The sequence below is a fragment of the Falco biarmicus genome, chromosome 1 (genome assembly GCF_023638135.1).
Source record: "Falco biarmicus isolate bFalBia1 chromosome 1, bFalBia1.pri, whole genome shotgun sequence".
NCBI classification, from domain to species: Eukaryota; Metazoa; Chordata; class Aves; order Falconiformes; family Falconidae; genus Falco; species Falco biarmicus.
The window spans coordinates 82,573,331-82,591,434 of NC_079288.1; the positions used below are offsets into that span (position 1 = coordinate 82,573,331).

The 18,104-nt window shown below is 47.6% G+C and overlaps 1 protein-coding gene across 3 annotated transcripts in view; it reads right to left on the minus strand.

Moving 5' to 3' along the window:
- Positions 1 to 13,906, minus strand: part of FGFRL1 (fibroblast growth factor receptor like 1) — a 179,096-nt gene extending 165,190 nt beyond the window's left edge. Inside the window, exons 1-3 of one of the 3 annotated variants that reach the window (XM_056340919.1) lie at positions 13,418 to 13,906; positions 12,404 to 12,549; positions 12,159 to 12,268 (exon numbers count right to left, since the gene is read on the minus strand). In XM_056340919.1, the coding sequence (XP_056196894.1) occupies positions 12,159 to 12,268; positions 12,404 to 12,414 (121 nt within the window). In that variant the 5' untranslated portion in view covers positions 12,415 to 12,549; positions 13,418 to 13,906. Of the gene's footprint in view, positions 1 to 12,158; positions 12,269 to 12,403; positions 12,550 to 12,971; positions 13,052 to 13,417 lie in introns of those variants that run through there. The other 2 variants (XM_056340925.1, XM_056340912.1) reach the window with 2 other exon arrangements.
- Positions 13,907 to 18,104: the final 4,198 nt, after the last annotated feature.

Sequence of the window (18,104 nt, forward strand, 5' to 3'; positions counted from 1 at the left end):
GCCAAGATTCACATTTTTCCACAGCTCACTGCACACCCTCATGCTCTCAGCAGAAAGCCATCAAGGCAACAGACACAGGGATGGACCCTGGAGTGGTTCCTATGGCACTCACTGCAGTCCCTGGGCTGGCACAGGAACCAGTGCTTCCCCCTCTCACATCATGCAAGCCTGAGAACACCTGGCAGGTTTTAAAAGATATTTTTAAAAAGGCAAAACAAAAAACCACATCCCTGCTGCCATGGGATAGTTATGGTTATTTAGCACCAAGTTTGAATTTTCCTGAGCGTACCAGAATTTAGTCTTCCAATGCAGAGTAACCCCAGCAGCCTTCACGTGGGTACTGGGATGTGCACCAGGATCATCGCCTCTACAAAAAACTGGATCAACAGGCAAAAGCCACAGTTTCTCCAGAGTGCAGGGTCATGGTTCATCACATTAGACATGTGTCAATCATCCCCAGACAGAATTCACCCACCAAGTCTCACAGGCCAACATAAACACCTCCCCTCCAGAAAGCCCCAAAAAGTGTGGTTAATGCAGCCCTGCAGCTTTACCTGTTTATCCTACTGGCTCTGTTCCCCTGGAAAAATATTTTCACCCACAGGGAGTATTTTGCACCAGTTGTTTTCTCTGCCTTATTTCTGTAACCCCCTGAAGAGGTGTCAGTATTCAGAAGTCCAGGGAGGGACGCAGAGGGAACCTGGCTCCCTCTCCAGCCTGGGTGACAAACCACATTTGCCTTGATGCCAGGGTCAACACACGTTGTGCCTGGACCACAGGGAACCTGCTCACAGACAGCACTGGCTGCAGCCCATCTTTGCTGTGGGCTGGATGGAGTGTCTCCTTCCTTGCAGTAGGCAATGCCATAGGAGGGCCAGCAAATGCTGGCCGCATTAACTTGCCATTTCCCAGCTCCCCAAAATGATCTTTCTCCTTCAGAAGCCAAAAGCAAAGGAAGATTCCCTTTGCCCTATAAAGCGCTCCAAATTTCAAGGGAACACTGAGACAAACAGAAAATCATCGTGATAAAGACTGTGAAAGCTGGAATTTCCCGCTGCAGAAGGGTCAGCAATGTGCTACCATCTGACAGAGCTGAACCAAGAGCAAAAGACAACGAGGAATAATTGCTGCCTGTTCAGAACAGCCCAAACCACTTCTGGATGAGAAGTTTCTACCAGGGTAATACACACCTTTTCCAACAGCATCCACCAAGGGAGGACCCAGGATCCAAACCTAATTTGTCCAGTCTTCACATTTGCTGCCCCCTGGCAATACTACATTTTACATTCCTAAAGGGTCATTTTATAAATGTTCACATAAACACCCAGTACTCCAAAGTAATGAGCCTTCCTGCCATAAGTGGGAATGGAAAGGACTTGCTGCCTGTGGTCACGCTGTGATATCCCAGGACCCCAGGTCATGCTCCTCTAACGTTTTAACCCATCATGGTTTTTATTCCAGGTTGGGTTCCTGCCCAGGTTACCTCCCGAAAACGCCCACCAGCAAGGTCAGAAGAATTCTCACACTGGCACAAGGGAGTTACGAGGCTGGGAGCAGAGCAGGACAAGGACAGGCTGGTGATGGGGTCAAGTTCAGTAATCTTCAGCTGCCATGAGATCACACCTGAGAAGCACTTACTGCCAGGATCCACATGGCTGCAGTCAGGCAGAGGAAGGGGGCTCCTATCTGCGCTGCTAACGACCCAACTTAGCAGGACAGAAATCAAGTGCTTGACCTTTCCCAACATCATGTGAAGCAAATGCTCCATATGACACGGCTCTAGCATTATCTACCAGGCACAGGTGCATGACTGCAATTAGAAGTGACTGGCATTTCATACATAACAGCACCTTTCAACCCAACTCAGCCCATCCAAAAACACTTGGAGGCTCAGTTACCATCTTCTTCCCACCCAAGCTTCCCCAGCACCTTGTCAGCTCAGGAAGCACCAAATAACTCCCTGTGAAGTCTCAAGGCTATTATTTGGAAATTAAACTGGAAGTCACAACACCTCTCTGCACGCCGACAGATCTTACACTTGGCATTTGGTTTGTCCCAAGACTATTTCTCACCCCCACCCCTAAATCAACTTCCTCAGGGAACAATGCTGCTGGTTTGTGTCCACAACAGATTTACTCCCCTGTTCCCGCAGCTCACGCCGCCTGTACCTTCAAGGGGCAGTAGCTGCTTGAAGCGAATGGTTCCTTCTGGTTTCTGGGAATAAAAGGCTGCCCTCCATAATCAGGGTATTGTTCTCCCTAAATGGACCCAGACTCTGTAAACACGCTTCTCTGCACAGCACTGGGAGGGCAACTGCGAGCGTGTGTATACCTACATGCAGGGAATGTGTCTCGTTCTAAAAACCAGTAAATTATGTTAATTCATTTCCTCTGCCTAAACAGTGGTAATAAGCTTCAGGAAAGGAGGAGGAAAAAGTAAACAAGAGTCAATTACAAAAAGGTGAGGGGGAGAGGTAACCAAATAACTCCACCAAACGTCTCCTTTGGGAAAGGACATTCATGTTACAGCTCGGATGGGCTCCACGCAGCCCTCCCTCGGTCCTGCTGGAGGTATAAATGTGACCGTAACAAGTTCTTTATTTTCTTTCACAAGTTTTCAACCTCTTTTCACAAGTTTAGTCTTTGGAGCTGGGAAATGAGCCCCCACCGGTGCCCTGATCCACAGCCAGTACATCCCCAGGGGCTTTGCTCCGCATATGATGTGAGCACTCCAGTGAGTGAAGCCAATACGAATAGTCAGAGCCTATTTGTAATTTTCTAACAGGAAAATAATTTCCCTAAGCAAACTACCATGCTTTGACTCAAAACCCTGATTAGCACAGTTTGAAAACAGGGCAGCATACTGTTCTGTGAATTAACTTGCTTGACCCCTAGTCTATAATGGCACTCAAATAATCTGTGAGTCAGACGAAGTTGAAAAACTCTTGGAAGACCACACTGAAAGAATTTACTGGATTTATTGGATTTTCTAGGATAAGAGAAAAATAAGCCTCAATCTCCAGCTAGCTAGTCTGTGGTCTTCAGAAAGACAAGTTTTTTTCTCCCAGTTCTGTCTAGAAAAGGAATGCTGCCTATGCTGAGCAGCACTTTTGGGGTCTCTTCTTTATAATTCCCCCCCAGTCCCACCCTGGAACTCTCAATAAATAGTAGTAATTAAGTATGCAGGTCTGTTGCTGTGACTACTTTTGATTAGCACCATGCTGTCTTCTTCCTTGGGATTAGTGGTAAAACATGAGGAAAAAGGACAGATTCCCATCCCCTTGAATCTACAATCTTCCTCCTGACAGTACTACTCAAGTGGGAAAAAAGCCCTGAACTAAACTTCAATTTAAACACCCTCTGGCTAGCTTACCAATTGCAAAGAAGGACTAGTCGGGTGTTTCCAATGACAGGAATAACCCTGTATACACCACTATCAAAAAATACTGCCTGAAATCCTCCAAATCCCCTGGCCTACTGCTGCTTGAGCAAGCAGGGAATCCAGAAAAGCATTCTGCCTTAGTGATACAAGCGGGACCTTGCTCAGCTCTACATAAAACACTGACCCATTCCTACCTGGTGGTTTATCTAGCCCCTGAGCAAAATGTTCTGACTAGCCTCCACCACTTTCTTGTGTCTCTTTGTACCCCAGAAACAACAGATGTGCGCCAAGAGCAGTGGCAAACATTTTCAGATAACAAATCTGGCAATTAGAAACCAACTGTCCAAAGGCAGTTCCCCTGCATATACAAGTATCTCCCTAATAGGTTTACAACTCCTTGTCAATCAAACTTGTCAAGGAAAAGTAAACACCTGTCCTGGCCATGATTAAGTTGAAAGCTCCACTCCCATTAGCCCTTAACGAAATTAACCCTAGCAATACTGCATTTCTGATTGGTTGCGAATACCAGGAGGAGGAAAGATACTCATCAGCTATGATCTGGTAACTCAGTTTTACATTAACTATTGCAGATCACGATGAACCCTCCCATGGCTTGATGCCATACAGAACTGAAACAGAACCTGGTTTTATGAGGCTCCAGTTTCTGCTCTCCGGCAGGATTATAAACTTAAATGCTACTCAAGCTACTCAGCCACAACTCACTGAATCTAAAGGGACTATCACCTTTATAATGAAGAGCAGTATCTGACCCTGACCATTAAAATATGAAATGACTTATCAGAACACAGAGCCTAATCTCCATATGCTAGTGGAGCTGGCAACTCTTCTCCCAGTTTCCCCCTATAAACTGCCCCAAAATACATTAAATACTTCCTAATATTCCTTGTCTGGCTAAAGAGACACTGTGGTGATTTTCACCAAAACATGTTAATCCGCAGAAGACTTAATCCACCTAGCAGGTGAGTGAGATGGCTCATAGCATCCTGTCTCAGAAGGGTATCCACACTCTGAAGGAGTTTTAGCCACCAGTTTTACATAGACTGCTTCATGCTAAACAAGCGTTCTTCCTTCCACAGAGAGCCTGCACTACCTCTGAGGAGATATTCCACAATGTCCACATGGTTATCCTGTTATTCATTAACCCTTGCAGCCTTGACATGCAGTTCATACACCTGCAACTTGTCTGACACTTGTCATTGCTTAACTAGTGTTAACAGATCTGTTTAGGTAAGAACAACAACTAAAAAAAAAAATAGCTTCCTCAATTACTCCAACTCACACAAATCCATTAGTTGAGAAAAAAAAAAAAAAGAAAAAAAAAAAGGAGGAAAAGAAACCAGCTCACAGTGCTCCTGGATCTGCAGCAACCTAACTAGTTTGGCTTGTTCAGTTTTGGGAGGCTGGTGGGGCTGAATAACTGTCCCTTCTCCCTTCTTTGGGGTTCATTTGGCCTCACTTCTGTTAGGAAAAGAAAGATTTAAATCCACACAAGGCAATAGTTAAATACTAGCTACCAGAATGAAAACGCCCCTTTTACTAGAGAATGCTTCTACTCAGAGTCACACATTGGTCAAAAGCCAATTAAGCACACACCTATACATGGGGGCACCTGAGAGGACTGGGGGGGGTGAGGGGGTGGAATACAGCAGAGATTTGGAAAAGCCGCATCCCCAACATCATCTTCAGACCACACACAGTGCCCACTGGAGATGCTCTCACAAGCCTTGGCTGCATCAGGCCTCAAGAGCAGCAGCACACTAACGTGGCCCAAATTTTCCCTTGAAGGTTGGCTAACGCTTACATTTCCCTCCACATCCTGCTCCAGCTTTTTCCCTTGCCCGAATATCTTGTGCTGGGCGGAACAAGCCCACTGTTGCCATGAGGAGTCTGCACAACACCAGTACCAAACCCTTACAGTCATCAGTTTAGCAGGCACATGGAAGCAAATGCAGCAAGGAGAATGTGAATTGAAGAAAAGGCCTACTGCACAAATTAAGTCCATATTTCTGCATTTGTCTGCTGACCCTGCGTTTTTATCTTACATGCACAAATACTGACGGTTCCTAAAATACCCACCAAAGTCAACACGACCCAAGTGGCATCTTGGGTATGACGCCTCTTGCATTACTCACTTCTCAGCCGCTTGACAGGATACCCAAGATTGTGTAAATCTGTCATTTAATAAATTTATCAGATATAAGGAGAAATTATTTTGGGTCCCACCAAGCTAGAAGCCACTCAGAGAGACTTCAAATAGAGGTGCAGCAGTCCTGAGAAACATTAACCTGCTCTGAGAAGCCTCTGTTCCCAATTTACATTTTTCTTCCCTCAGTGAAGCTCAAAATTAAGTTTGAACACTTAATGGAAGAAGTAGCCTGGAGTTATTGGCTGAATTTCTTCCTGAAAATTGGAGTGGTTGAGATGAAATAAAAACGTTAGGTTATTCGCGGCATGGCTGGATGCTGTGTTTCTGCTGCGATACAATGGGGACACTGTGTGATCAGGGCAACCAACCAAGTTCCACGCAGCCCGTGTTTATTTGACTCGGAAAGAAAAGGAAAAAAAAAAAATCAGAGATGTGAATGGATTCAGCAGTAAACAGCATACATTAACCTGTTAAATAACACTCGGGCCAGTCTTAAGCCCCTCCACAACTAGCAACACCACCACAGAATGGCACCCTTGCTTTGGGGATCGGCCCCTCTGCGGCGACCTGAAGTTAAAGCAATGAATTCCAAGTTGCTTTCAACCCCAGCAGCGCACGCTCCAGCCACCAGCCAGAACTCACAGCAGGCAGAACCAATGTGTTTCTAGAATAAAAAAATTAAGTCCGAGCTGTCTGGTCAAGCAGGCAAATGGCAGGATCCAAATATACCATGCTTAGCCTACCTCTCTTCTGCTGTCGTACACAAGGGATCTACACAGAGGCTGATAGCACAGATAATCTGCTCAAGTCATCCTTCAGGGATGGATCCAAAGCCCACGGGAGTGAGTAGGAGTCACAGCACCAACACTCACAGGCTCTGAATCAGGTCCTAACCTGTTAAAACTGGCATGGGCTGCATCTGCATATCTTATACAACATCAGGGCAGCAAGATCAGATTATTCAAGCTTACTTTTGGAAATATTTTTTTTTTACCTTAGTACCACAGCTGCTACGAATGAGCACCAGACTCAACAAGCTTGTATCTGACAGCACAGTTTCTACATTCACACTGGCTCAAATCTTAAAAATAAAAGTCATTTATATGATGAAAAATGTTCCACCTTGGCACAAAAGATAGGACAGGTCAACACAATTAAATACGTATAGGTGTCTTATTATTAGAGAAAGCTCTGAGTCAAGGCTGCTTAACAGAGAACAAGAAAAGGAATAGAAATCCAAATTAAATGTTCAAAACAAGATCAAATGCATTTCAGCTTGAGCAGCCCACCAGAAAACACAGGAAGAGGTGACACGAAAGACAAACTCCTTGAAACAAGACAAAATGAGCAGGTTAATGAAAGAAAGGGGAGAAAGGAACATTTTCACCAACTGCTGTAATGCTGGGATACATTTGCACGGACCCTTTGAGCAGCAGGATTTTACAAGTCACTGCAGACACAAGCAGGAGCTTCACGTCTCAGGAAAATCATAAAGCTGTACTGGTTCTACTCCCAGTGAACAAATAAAGCTATGATGAAAGGTTGCACTGTTTGTTTGTTTTTTTAAATTCGAACTAGGCACAAGAGGACCTCTACATTATTATTTTCCCCTTTCAGTGGAAATCTTTATCTTTTCCAACAATTACTGCAAAAATGCACAGCCAGCTCTACTGCATTCACGCTACTCCATAACACATATTCTGCACCCAGACGTACCAGCGCCACTTGCTCCAAGACAGCCGCTCAAAAAGGAATTGTCAGACATGCCATTGGAAAACATCAGCTCCATCAGCCAATTCACGCCAGAAAACAAACTTCATCTTCAGTTAATAAATTAGTACCAATGGTCCCAAACCTTGAGAAGCAGGTTCCTACTTGCTAGCAAGCATCACTTTTGCTTTTATGTTTTTGATTGGCAATTTTTTCCTGAAAAAAACACATTTTCCTTTAATTTCTCAAGAACCATCTCATGGCACATGAAATTTTCTTCCGTGGCTAAGAGTCAGACTTTGGAGTCTAGCCTTTGCTGTATACAAATTCATCACAGAAAAGACGTGTTTTAAATTGCTGCTTGCGTCTTTTAATGAAGGTCAAAGAAACATATGGGCTTGGAAAACAAAGTTATAAAAACTTTAAGGAAAATCTAAATGTATTTAAGCAATTTGCTGAGTTTTGGAATATTCCTAATGAAAAAATAAAATAAAATCAACCCTAAATTTCCAGTATGACGCACGCTGTATTTTATGTTTAAACTCAGCCACAATTTAAAGTAGCCGACAGCCTCAGAAGAAGGGAGGAACTAGGGTTTAAAAAAATAACCAGGATTTTCTTAGATCGTCATGTTGACTCTAGGTACAAGTCATGCTGACAGATTATTCATGAGCAAGCTCCCCCAGAACACGATACAAAAAATGCCCCAAACTTAACCAGACGATGTGACTTACATAAAACCTGAATCAAGCTGTTAGATCTGAACATGCTTCTCTTTCACAAGTGAGAAATTACCTAATTGTTATATCTGGCAACAACCATTCAACAAGAATAAAGGAAAAGAACAGAAGCCAACAATCATCTCTCTATTATCATTATTTATCTTTTCTACATTTACTACCATTCACTCTTACAAACCCCAAAGTTACAGAACGGTAAATATGTTTACCAAAATGAAGAACTCCTCTCCCAAGAAATTAAAAAAAAAGCCTTCTAGCATCCTATTCCCTTTTTTCTACTACTCAGAGAAACAAAAATGGCAAATAGTATTATTTCTGCATGAAACTGTTGAATTCTGAGGCAGCCCCATCAGCAAATTCCCTGTAAAGCAGGGACCAACCACATTTGCAAGCCAAGCGTCACACAGAGAAGTGCCAGAGTAGAAAGCAATTAAGGTCCTATTCTTCCCCTCCTTAAGCAATGCACCAAAAATGAAGTCAACATCCAAACTAATTCATTTCCAGCAGAATATCAGTTTACTCGCTAACAGGAGGGTTGTTACTACTCTTACCAAAAAACATCTAAACATACCATACAGAATCTCGTTGAAGCCACGGGACCAAGCCAGCACATCCCAATGTTACCATATACGGTCACCAATGCGAATACAATGGCAACTTGACAGATTCAGAACAAATATTGCGTTGTATGTCACTGAGATAACACAGGCAGGAAAATACCAGATTGTATTACCTGTATCCAACCGGAGGTGTGGAGCAGTAGGAGCTACATTGCTGCAGGACATAGTCACTAAAGGTTAGTGACCCAAGATGGCATTCGTCCCTGCAGAGGAGGGCCAGGGCAGGAGCTGAGGACTTTTATGCCCAGTATAGGGCTGCTTGGAGAGAACAGGAATGGAGTGACATGAGGGACGAGCCACTGGACCTGCCTATTATCCCAGGTGCAGGGCTGACACTATCCGGTGCAGCCAGCAACCGGGATGAAGCAGCCACCCTACACCTTGGCTGTCAGCTGAAAGGCACAGTCTCTCTTAGAAAACCCCAGCACGCAGGTTTTGTTCTCAAGGAGTGGATTTTGGGCACACAGAAGCTCTTGTCTTCACCCAAAAGGGAAAGAAGGAGCTTGGATATTTACCAAAATGTCTCCGGAGGAAGACTTTTTGGTACAGGCTCCCTCCGGCAGATCCTTAGCCTAGAATAAGATTGGTTGTTCAGGGAATTATTCCAGATTAAGTTTTTTTGGAGGAGTTATTCCAGTACGTTTGCTGGTGTTGACAAGCCCTTAGCCAAAGTCTTTAAATTTCAGCTCCAAAAGCACTGGTTCAAACTTAGCTAGAACGATCTCATTCTTCATCCCTCCAGACACAGCGAGTTCCGCACCTGGATCTCTTAAAATCAGATCTGCTCTCTGCTTTGCGTGGATACTTTGAATGTATTGCCTGTTTCCTAAGAGTTTATCTCGGTTTGCTAAGATACCTCCTTTTCTGCAGTGTTCTGTACGCCGGCAATGTGACACATGGGGTCATAGGAAAGGACAGAGCCAGTAGGCACAGCTCTAAACCTGGAAAAATGTCCCTGTTTCCTGGGGAACTGGGAGGAGAGAGAAGAAGTTGCCACATTAGCCCAATCAGTCATCCCCCTGGGGCCCTTTGCCTTAATAGGCATCACCTAAATAAAGATGTAAAAATAATACAACGTAACATTTAATGCAAGACTGCAGCTGAGCACTCGACTGTCAGGAAATAGCAAAGCCGGAGTGCGTGGGCAACTTAATTCTGCCCCCTTGTGCAAATGCACTATGGCACAGCCCTTCCCCGAACACGGGCACACAATCAGCCAGCTCCAAATTAACACCCTAATTCCAGCATAAACTACTTTTGCCTAATAGGAGTAGAAGTGAAGGACCAGCACTTTCACCGAGAGCCTCCTCAGCCACCTTCCTCACTTGACCGCAAGCCAGTGAGCACCTATTTAACTTCTGACGCTTCAGATTAGGAGGTGTTGGCACGCTTTGGGCCACACACGTCTAATTTGCAATCAGGATACAGATATTAAACCCCGTTTGGCCAAAACAAAGAGCCCTTCTTCCTCTGGAGAAAAGCCTCACAACCTCAGGCTGAGATTTGGCCAATGGACTGTCTATAAAACCCGAGCGACTGAAACAGGTAACATTTATACATCTCCAGCGGCCGAACCCACAGGATGATACATGCGGAAAAAATCTGTAGGCACGTTAACAGCTGGCCACATTTTTCTGAAAATCTGAAGTTATCCCAATGTAAATATCTAATAATTGGGGATATTCAACAGTACAAAATAAGGTTGCAACATGCTGGGGAGTGTTTTGCCTCTAGTCACAAGTTTGATCTTCCACCTGCATCCTCTACTATAAAAAATAGAAGAAAGCAGGATATAAATGTTAGGATTTTGTGTATATTTTTACAGCAATGACGCCTTTTTCTTATGCACTTCATCTCTCTTGGTATCAGCATGTGAATGAGTGACAGTTTTCATGGGTTTGGCCCTGGTTTTTAAACTCTGCTTCCACGTCATTTTAAATAACCAGGACCATCCCTCCATCCACTTGCAGGATGGCTTTTTCCAGCTCTGAAAAGAGTTCAAATAACCCAATTACCAATATGATCCTATCAAAGTTTATATTAAAAAGACCTCTGCATAGGAAAAACGATGATGTCCTGAAATTACCACTGCTAATTTTCTGTTGCTTCTTCACACAACAGCAGCCCACAGCACTTCATTTACCAGGGGCAATAAAAGAGTACAAGCAAGACAAGTGCAAACCAAATTTAAACAGGGTCAGCCAGTAAGGCAACCGATGCTCGGCTCACAACAGAGACAAGAATCTTTTTGTCTTCTCCTGCCCACTTCAGATCTTTTCCGGAACTCCACCAACTTCCCAAGTCCATTGCAATAATATACGTCCATGAGGTCATCTTAATTCATACACTGCTGCCCATTGCCTACAAGTTAAACTGAGTCTCCATTGTAAGCCTTGCCTGGAATTCAGACTTGTAGGACTTAGAGCCTATATACTGTTTTCTTTTTCATCCAGCTTCCAGCCGAATCATTTTATAGTGCTTTTGCCTCCATAAAATATTTGCTTGGGAGCCAATGCCAAAAAGGAAAAAAAAGCAACGTGTGAACCAAACCTCGGGTTTTTAGAGTAACACTCCCTCTCTCCCTTCCCACTCTCACCCGCAAGTTATGGCCCAAGCGAAGGGCAAGTTTAAATCTTTTAATTTGCAGCTCCACGGCACTGGGTGATTTAAAGGTCTTTCAACAATTCATGCAACTCTGATACTGTTAGGAATTGCAGCTGGAGCAATCTGCATCCTAAAGCCATACCCCCATTCTCCTGGAACAATGCAGCCCCTCCTTTGTGACCAGAGCTGGGGGAGCTGAAAGCATGGTTTCTCATTCAGGCTTTCCAAGGACAGCACCCACCAAGGTACAACGCAGGCAAGAGCAGAGGAAAAGCCACTGCTCCTTCCACTCTGATCCCAGAGCTTTTGTTTAAAAAAAATCTCCCCCCAAAAAAATTCTTTTTTCCTGCCCACTCCCTCCGTCACTCCCAGGTCAATGTATTTCAATTTGCCTCTGGTTTATTGGAACCTGTTTATTGGAATCTGATCAACTGCTGGAGCCCCAGTGCTAAAGCACGCTCTCGCTGTTGGAAACTGTCATTTGTCTGTCACTGAGGAAGTTAATGGATGTGTTTGTTTAGTTTGCTAGTGGGAATACACGGGGCAGAGGCTGGAGGGATTACAAGAAGGGAGAGGTATTCCTGATCCACAGAGGAATGCAGTCGCTTTTCTTTAAAATTGTCTGTGTATTTTTACACATGCACGAGAAAAGCCCCTGGAAGTTCACCTGCACCTCAGAGACCTCAGCAAACCCGAAGCAGCCGTGCTCCATCCAAACCGACGGCCCCGGCACACGCAGGTAACGAGGGGACCACACGTGGGCACGAGCCTGCGCCCCTGCACAGAGAAGCAACGTGCAGGGGACAAGGCTGCACTGACAGCACCTCCCTTACAGGGTCCCTCTGAGGGCACCACGGGTGTTTGCGGGGCACGAGCCCCGCAGAGCAGAGGGAAAGGTGCGAGTCACAGAGTTTGCAGCAAGCGTGGGCTCCTTACCTCTCGCCGAGTCTGAAAATGCGATTATCCCTGCGAAAAGGAGCACAAGCTGCAATTCCATTTTGAAAACCAGATCCCTCTGTATCGTACGGGCTACCGTCCTCTCAGACCTGGGGGGCAGGAAAAAGGAGAGCAAAATAATTACAGGGGGGAACAAAAGCCCCAAACAACACACAACTTTGCAGAGTTTTAAAACCTATTGCAAAGCCTTAAGAGCAGAAACAGCAAATGAAAGAGCAACGTACTTGTAATTCATTCCTTGGTGCTCAGCAAGGAAAACTTTGCCCTCCTCTGCTTTAGCCTGATATAAATCAAGAACCCACTGAGGCCAGTAAGCTCCTCTAAGTTTACAGTTAATGCATAATTCTTCGGTATCCTGTACAGGACCAGTCTGGAAGGCAAACAAAACGCTAGCAAGTGGCCATAAAACCAGATTTCAGGTTAACAATTTGTGGAGGGACTTGGAGAAGGGGGAGGAGGAACATTACCTCTCCCATCAGCAGCCCAGAAAATTTTGTGTCGCTGCTCCAGTGCCCCTCAGCCCAGCCCTGCTCCGGCTGCACGCCTTCCTCCGCTCCGCAGCCTCTCCCAACAGCACGGATTTTTCCTTTCCTCTTCCCCCCCTTCCCAAACCCCACTTGTTTCCTTGCGCTCCAGAGGTGCGTCCCAAAGCAAAACCGCACTTCATTGCCCGGATTCTTGCGGATGCCTTCGCTGCGATACGCAAACGCGGGGTAAGCTCAGGTTTACATTAATTACGCCCTGTTCTCCTCCTAAAACTCTCACTCTTTAAACACTGTCTGAATTCCTCACCCTTGTAAACTCCCCGGTTTAAACACTCCGTGCCCCCAGGACACACAACAACCCGCGCAGAGCATCCAGCAAAGCACACACGGCCGCTCCGCCGTTCGCCTCCCGGTGCGCAGCAGGGGGCGGCCGGCGGGGCCGGGCGGGCGCAGGGGGCTCCCCCGGGGCAGGACCCGGGGGCGCAGGGCGGCTCAGCCCCGCGGCGGCCGGGAACGGGATACTGGCAGTCGGGAACTGGGGTCGGGGAAGGGAGGCTGGGGGCGGGACACGCGCGCACACACACACGCACACACACACACACACGCCGCGATGCCACCCGGTGCTACCCCCACCCCTCTTTCGGGGCAAACCCGGCGGCTCCCAGCTGTGCGGTAGGTGTCGCAGCGCTCAGCCAGGCAGCGGGGTGTGTGTGTCCCCGGCTGGGGGGAGGGGGTGGCGTGGGGGGCACTTACCTTGCCTGCTGCCGGGGCTCTAGCACCGTGCGCTGGCGCCCATCCCCGCCGCTCGCCGCCTCATGCCCTCCGCGGCCACGGCGCCCGGCTGGGCGCTCCGCCGCCGGCTTCTAGCTCATCCCCCCCGGGGGCGGGTGGGGGCTGCCCGCTGCCTGGGGGTGCCCTCCCCTCCCAGCGGCTCTCCCCTTCCCCACCGGCTTTCTACCAAACCTTCGCCCCAGAGGTGAGTTTCCCACTAGGGAGCCACGGGCGAGCAGCTAAGGAGAAAAGAGGGAAACCTCGTAAATTTTTTTACACCACCCCCCCCGCCGCCGCTTTCCGGGTCGGGCTGAGCGTGTGTGCGCGGGCAGGGACAGCGGGGACCTGACAGACCCGCCGGGGCTCCGCCGCCGCGGGATGCCCGGTGATGCCGTCCTGCGGCTCGCCCAGCCGGAATCCCGTTTAAGGAGCGAGGGGAGGAGGGGAAAGGGGCTGGGGAAGGGGAGGGGAGGGGGGGGGGGGAGAGCCGGGGCGAGAGAAACAAGCGATAAAGCAACTTTCCCTGCAGGGCTTTGTGGCTGTGGGGGCCGAGCCGCCGCGGAGGGCGGTGCGGTGCCGCCCCGCTCCAAACTTCGCACCAATCCCCGGGAGCCCCCGCCCTCCCCGCCGGCCCGCTCCGCGCCGCGCCGCCGCTCCCCTTAACCCTTTGCGGCAGCGGCGGCGCGGAGCGGCACCCGCCCGCCAGCCCCGGCACCGGCGGCGCACGGTGCCCCGCGGCCCCTGCCCCCCCCCGCGGCGGTGCGACCCCCCGCCCGGGGCAGCCGTGCCGGCCCCGCGCCCCGCGGTGCCCCCACCGCAGCCCGCCCCGGGGACCCAGCGGCGGCGGAGACCCCCAGCCCCGCAGCCCACCCCACCCCCTGACCCCCACAACGGGTCCCTGCCAAAGCACCCCTAATGCCAGGGCCAGGCGAGCCCCGGCCCCCCAAACCCACTGTGGGGGCAGGCTGGGGCCGGCTGGATCTCTGGGCTTGGGTGCAAATCGTGCCAGAAAGAGACTGGACTGAGCTAAACTCAACCAACCTGGAAAATAAACGGTGGAGAAGGCTGTTCGTTAGATTAACTGTTACTAGTATTTATAACTTACTTCCAGACAGGATTCGGCTGATGCATCAGCTCTTACAGCAAATTACTGTCCGCCCAGGGTAAAAATCAACCTGGCAGAATTCACCAAACAGACAGAGCAAATGACCAGAAAAAGCTGCCTCAATCGCTGTACTTGTCTATCTGGAGAGAAACTTTGTTGCCATTGATGTTATTGTTTATTAGCTCCCTTATTTGATAGGCTCCAGCATGAAGGCCTCCTTGAAAACGAGCTGTCTCCATACTAATGCCGTGTGACAGGCGCCAGGAGAACCCCTAAACCCAAGCCAAGAAGTAGTGTGAACATCCATCTTGTCTATTTTGTCAGGATTATGAAATCACACCCTCTATTATTATTAGCATTACTAAATATTTTTACTCAGTTGTTCCTGACAGCATTAAATCTTGGTACACAGAATCAACGTGGAAAACATTCAAGACTAAACATATAAACCCCTGAACCAGAAACAAAGTGGCTGACAATACTCATTTTATATTTTACATACTTATATCATCGTTTCTATCATTAAAGTTAATTCATCTGAGAAATCCCAGATGGACTACTCCTCCTATCAGTCAATAACTTCAGCCTCAGTGACTTCAAAGACAGTGTTGACTGAGGCAAACCTTCAGGACCTGCGATATTCATGCCATGGATTCTGGTAAAATCAACTTGCAACAGAATAAGAGCTCAACCACACGCTACATCTCACGGGAGGATGTGTAAAACACCTCTTTGCAATGTTTCCCAGCCATTCCACCACAACGGAGTCAAGGTCTTTGTCCCAAGGACATCACCATCCAGGTGATCCAGCCGCAAAATTATTTACAAGCCTTTCTTTTCCTGTGCAGACTGAAGTCCGAAGCAGCCTCACTTCTGGCTCAGATGTGGGACACCGGCTTGTCACAGGTGGGTTTCCCACCAGGTTAGAGGGACCTGACTGAAGACTTCTTACTCCTTGTCTTGTATTTCTGAGTCATGCACTGAGACCAAGATCTAATTCCCAGATACACCATGGCTTTCTCATCACAGACTGTCTAGAGACTCTGGTAAACACTTTCTGGCCCGAATTCGCACCAGTCTGGAAGAAACCTTCTTCCAACCCAGGCCCAGCATCAAACATCCAGCTCAGGTTTGATAGCAGATAAAAGTCCTCTTGATGGTTCCACTCCTTCCGTCTTCACTTCCTTACTGAAAAATCCCATGTGTGCCTCTGTAGGCTCCAACATCTCCCAGACTGGTGGGCATTTCTCCTCCCAATACACCTACCGAGCAGCAAAATCTCTCCTGCAGCCTTTCATCAGTGGGAAGTTCTGGGATATGGAAGATTATGGAGCTGGTACACAAGATCTTCAAAAGCATCCAGCTGCCTGAACACCTTCAGATCCCCCTTAAGCCTCTGTCTTTAGACATTGAGAAGCTTTTTAAGAATCTGACTCCAAGTGATATTGCAAAGAGATTACATGAGGCAGGGAACCGGAGCTCACAGCTTCCATACTCCAGGCTAAAATAACCAGAAAATAACCCCTACTGACTCCAAAATGTCACCATAATTATTATTTTTTTGCAGGGGCTTGGGAGTGCCTTAAAGATGGTCTGAAACCATGCTGTAGACTTCATCTCATTCCCAATACCGCACCGGAGGAATAAATGTAAAACATTGATACAACAAAAATAATTAATATTCCTGAAACAGCTCATAGTTTATCAGAAACAAAATCTCATGCTGTTTTCCCAACACTTCTACCTAAATAAGGAAACATGCAGAGCTGTGTTTTTTCTGGGCTGGCTGTAATTTGCAGGATGATTGAGTAGTCTGAAAGTCAACAGCCCCAGTTTGCTCCTGCACCCCACAGTCCTGAGACAAGGCTGTGGGAAAACAGCTTTCTGGAGCTGACAAACAAAACTGAATGCTAAGCAACGGAGTACGTGTCTCCGTGTGGCCTGAGAAGCTGCCTAACAGTCCATTTGTATCCCAGTTGTCCCCAAAGCCCCGTTTCCAGACTGTGGCTTTTCAGATTTTGCGTAGCTGTGATGGTCTAGTGAACATCAGTCCCCAGGATGACTTTCTTCACGTCTCTGAAACCATGACTTGGACCTTTTCCAGCTTTCTTACCTCTTTTTCTCGCAGGAGCTGCTCACCACCATCATCACAGAACTCCATTTTTCCCCATTTTCTCCCTTTTGCCTTGATTGCTTTGCCTTTTCTTTTCCCCTACAGATGATCTGGGTGGCACAATACCTCCAGGCTGTAAGTCCTAACCTGCTTCAATGATTTTTTTAAAAACTGCAGGTGGTAGCCATGGGGTTGAATTTCCCCAGCACACCCAGCACCCCGGGGGGCTGAGGCCAACCATAGGACTAGGGTTGGCAACGGTGCCTTGCAGGAGCACGAGGCCCCATGGCACGGGTCCACAGGGACATGCCACTGGGGTGGAGGGTGTGTGGGACCTGGTGGTCGGGCACAGCTGATGGAGCACGTGAAGGTGATGGAAGGGCACGGCTGGAATTAGGTGCATTCCCTTCACCCGCCACCTGGTTTGTGCAGCCCTTCTCGGGTTATGGGGGGGAGCAGCTGCGTGGGGTCAGCCTGAGCATCCATCTAGGATGTCTGGCTTCTAGAAGGGATTGCTCTGGACGTGGGGAAAAGTAACTTGATCAATGAGGCAGATTTCCCTGCATGAATCAGTTCTGATAAAGCACTTGGCATGTGACAATACAGCACAGAAAATGTCACAACTGGGCAGACAAGGAACATAACATACACCTTTCCATTTGCACGCCACCAGAGTCACTGTGCTGATCCCTTTAGGTCTAAAGCCAAGGCTGAAACTCTGTTTTTCAGAGAAAGTGGTGTTTTATGAGAATGAAGTCACCATCTCCTCTATCTGTGGTAACTGAGACCTAGCTATAACCTGGGTAATATTCAGAGAGGAGGTATGGGCAGATAGAAAGATGAACCAGGATGATACAGTCCTGAAATCTGTATTTTTTTCTTAATAAAAACCGACATTTCTTCTCCCCGAGTATAAACTCATTCTCTTAGACTACGCTTTGTTCTAAGCAGTGTTGCAAAGAAACAAATGGTTCATCATATGCATAAAGTTAACTTTTATACAAGAAACATGAATGTCATTATCTGGCAGAGAAGAAAAGATGGTAATGCGGTTAAATGCCCTGTCAACCAAACCTGGGGTCTTGTGCAAGATGCTGGGAGGTCCCACTGCCCCAGGGCCCTGCACTGGGGCTTTAGAGGCTTTTGCCAGGCACAAATGATCCTTCTGGTACACCGTGGTCTCTGTCTTGGTCTGAAGTACCACCAGGAGAGGGTTCCCAGCCTTTTCCCTGAGGACCAGTCACACACACTGCCCAGTCGCACTGTGCCTGGAGAATGTGCTTGGATTTCTCATTGATGCTAAATTTGCACATGACAGCATCTGCAGGAAATGCTTTCCACCATCCCCAGTTGGCCGGGAGACCCTATCTTTCTTGGCCAGGTTAGGCACGCTGTGTCAGCGCTCCCTGGCACTAGGGAAACGTGACAGCCTTGAGCGGGGTACGGGCAGC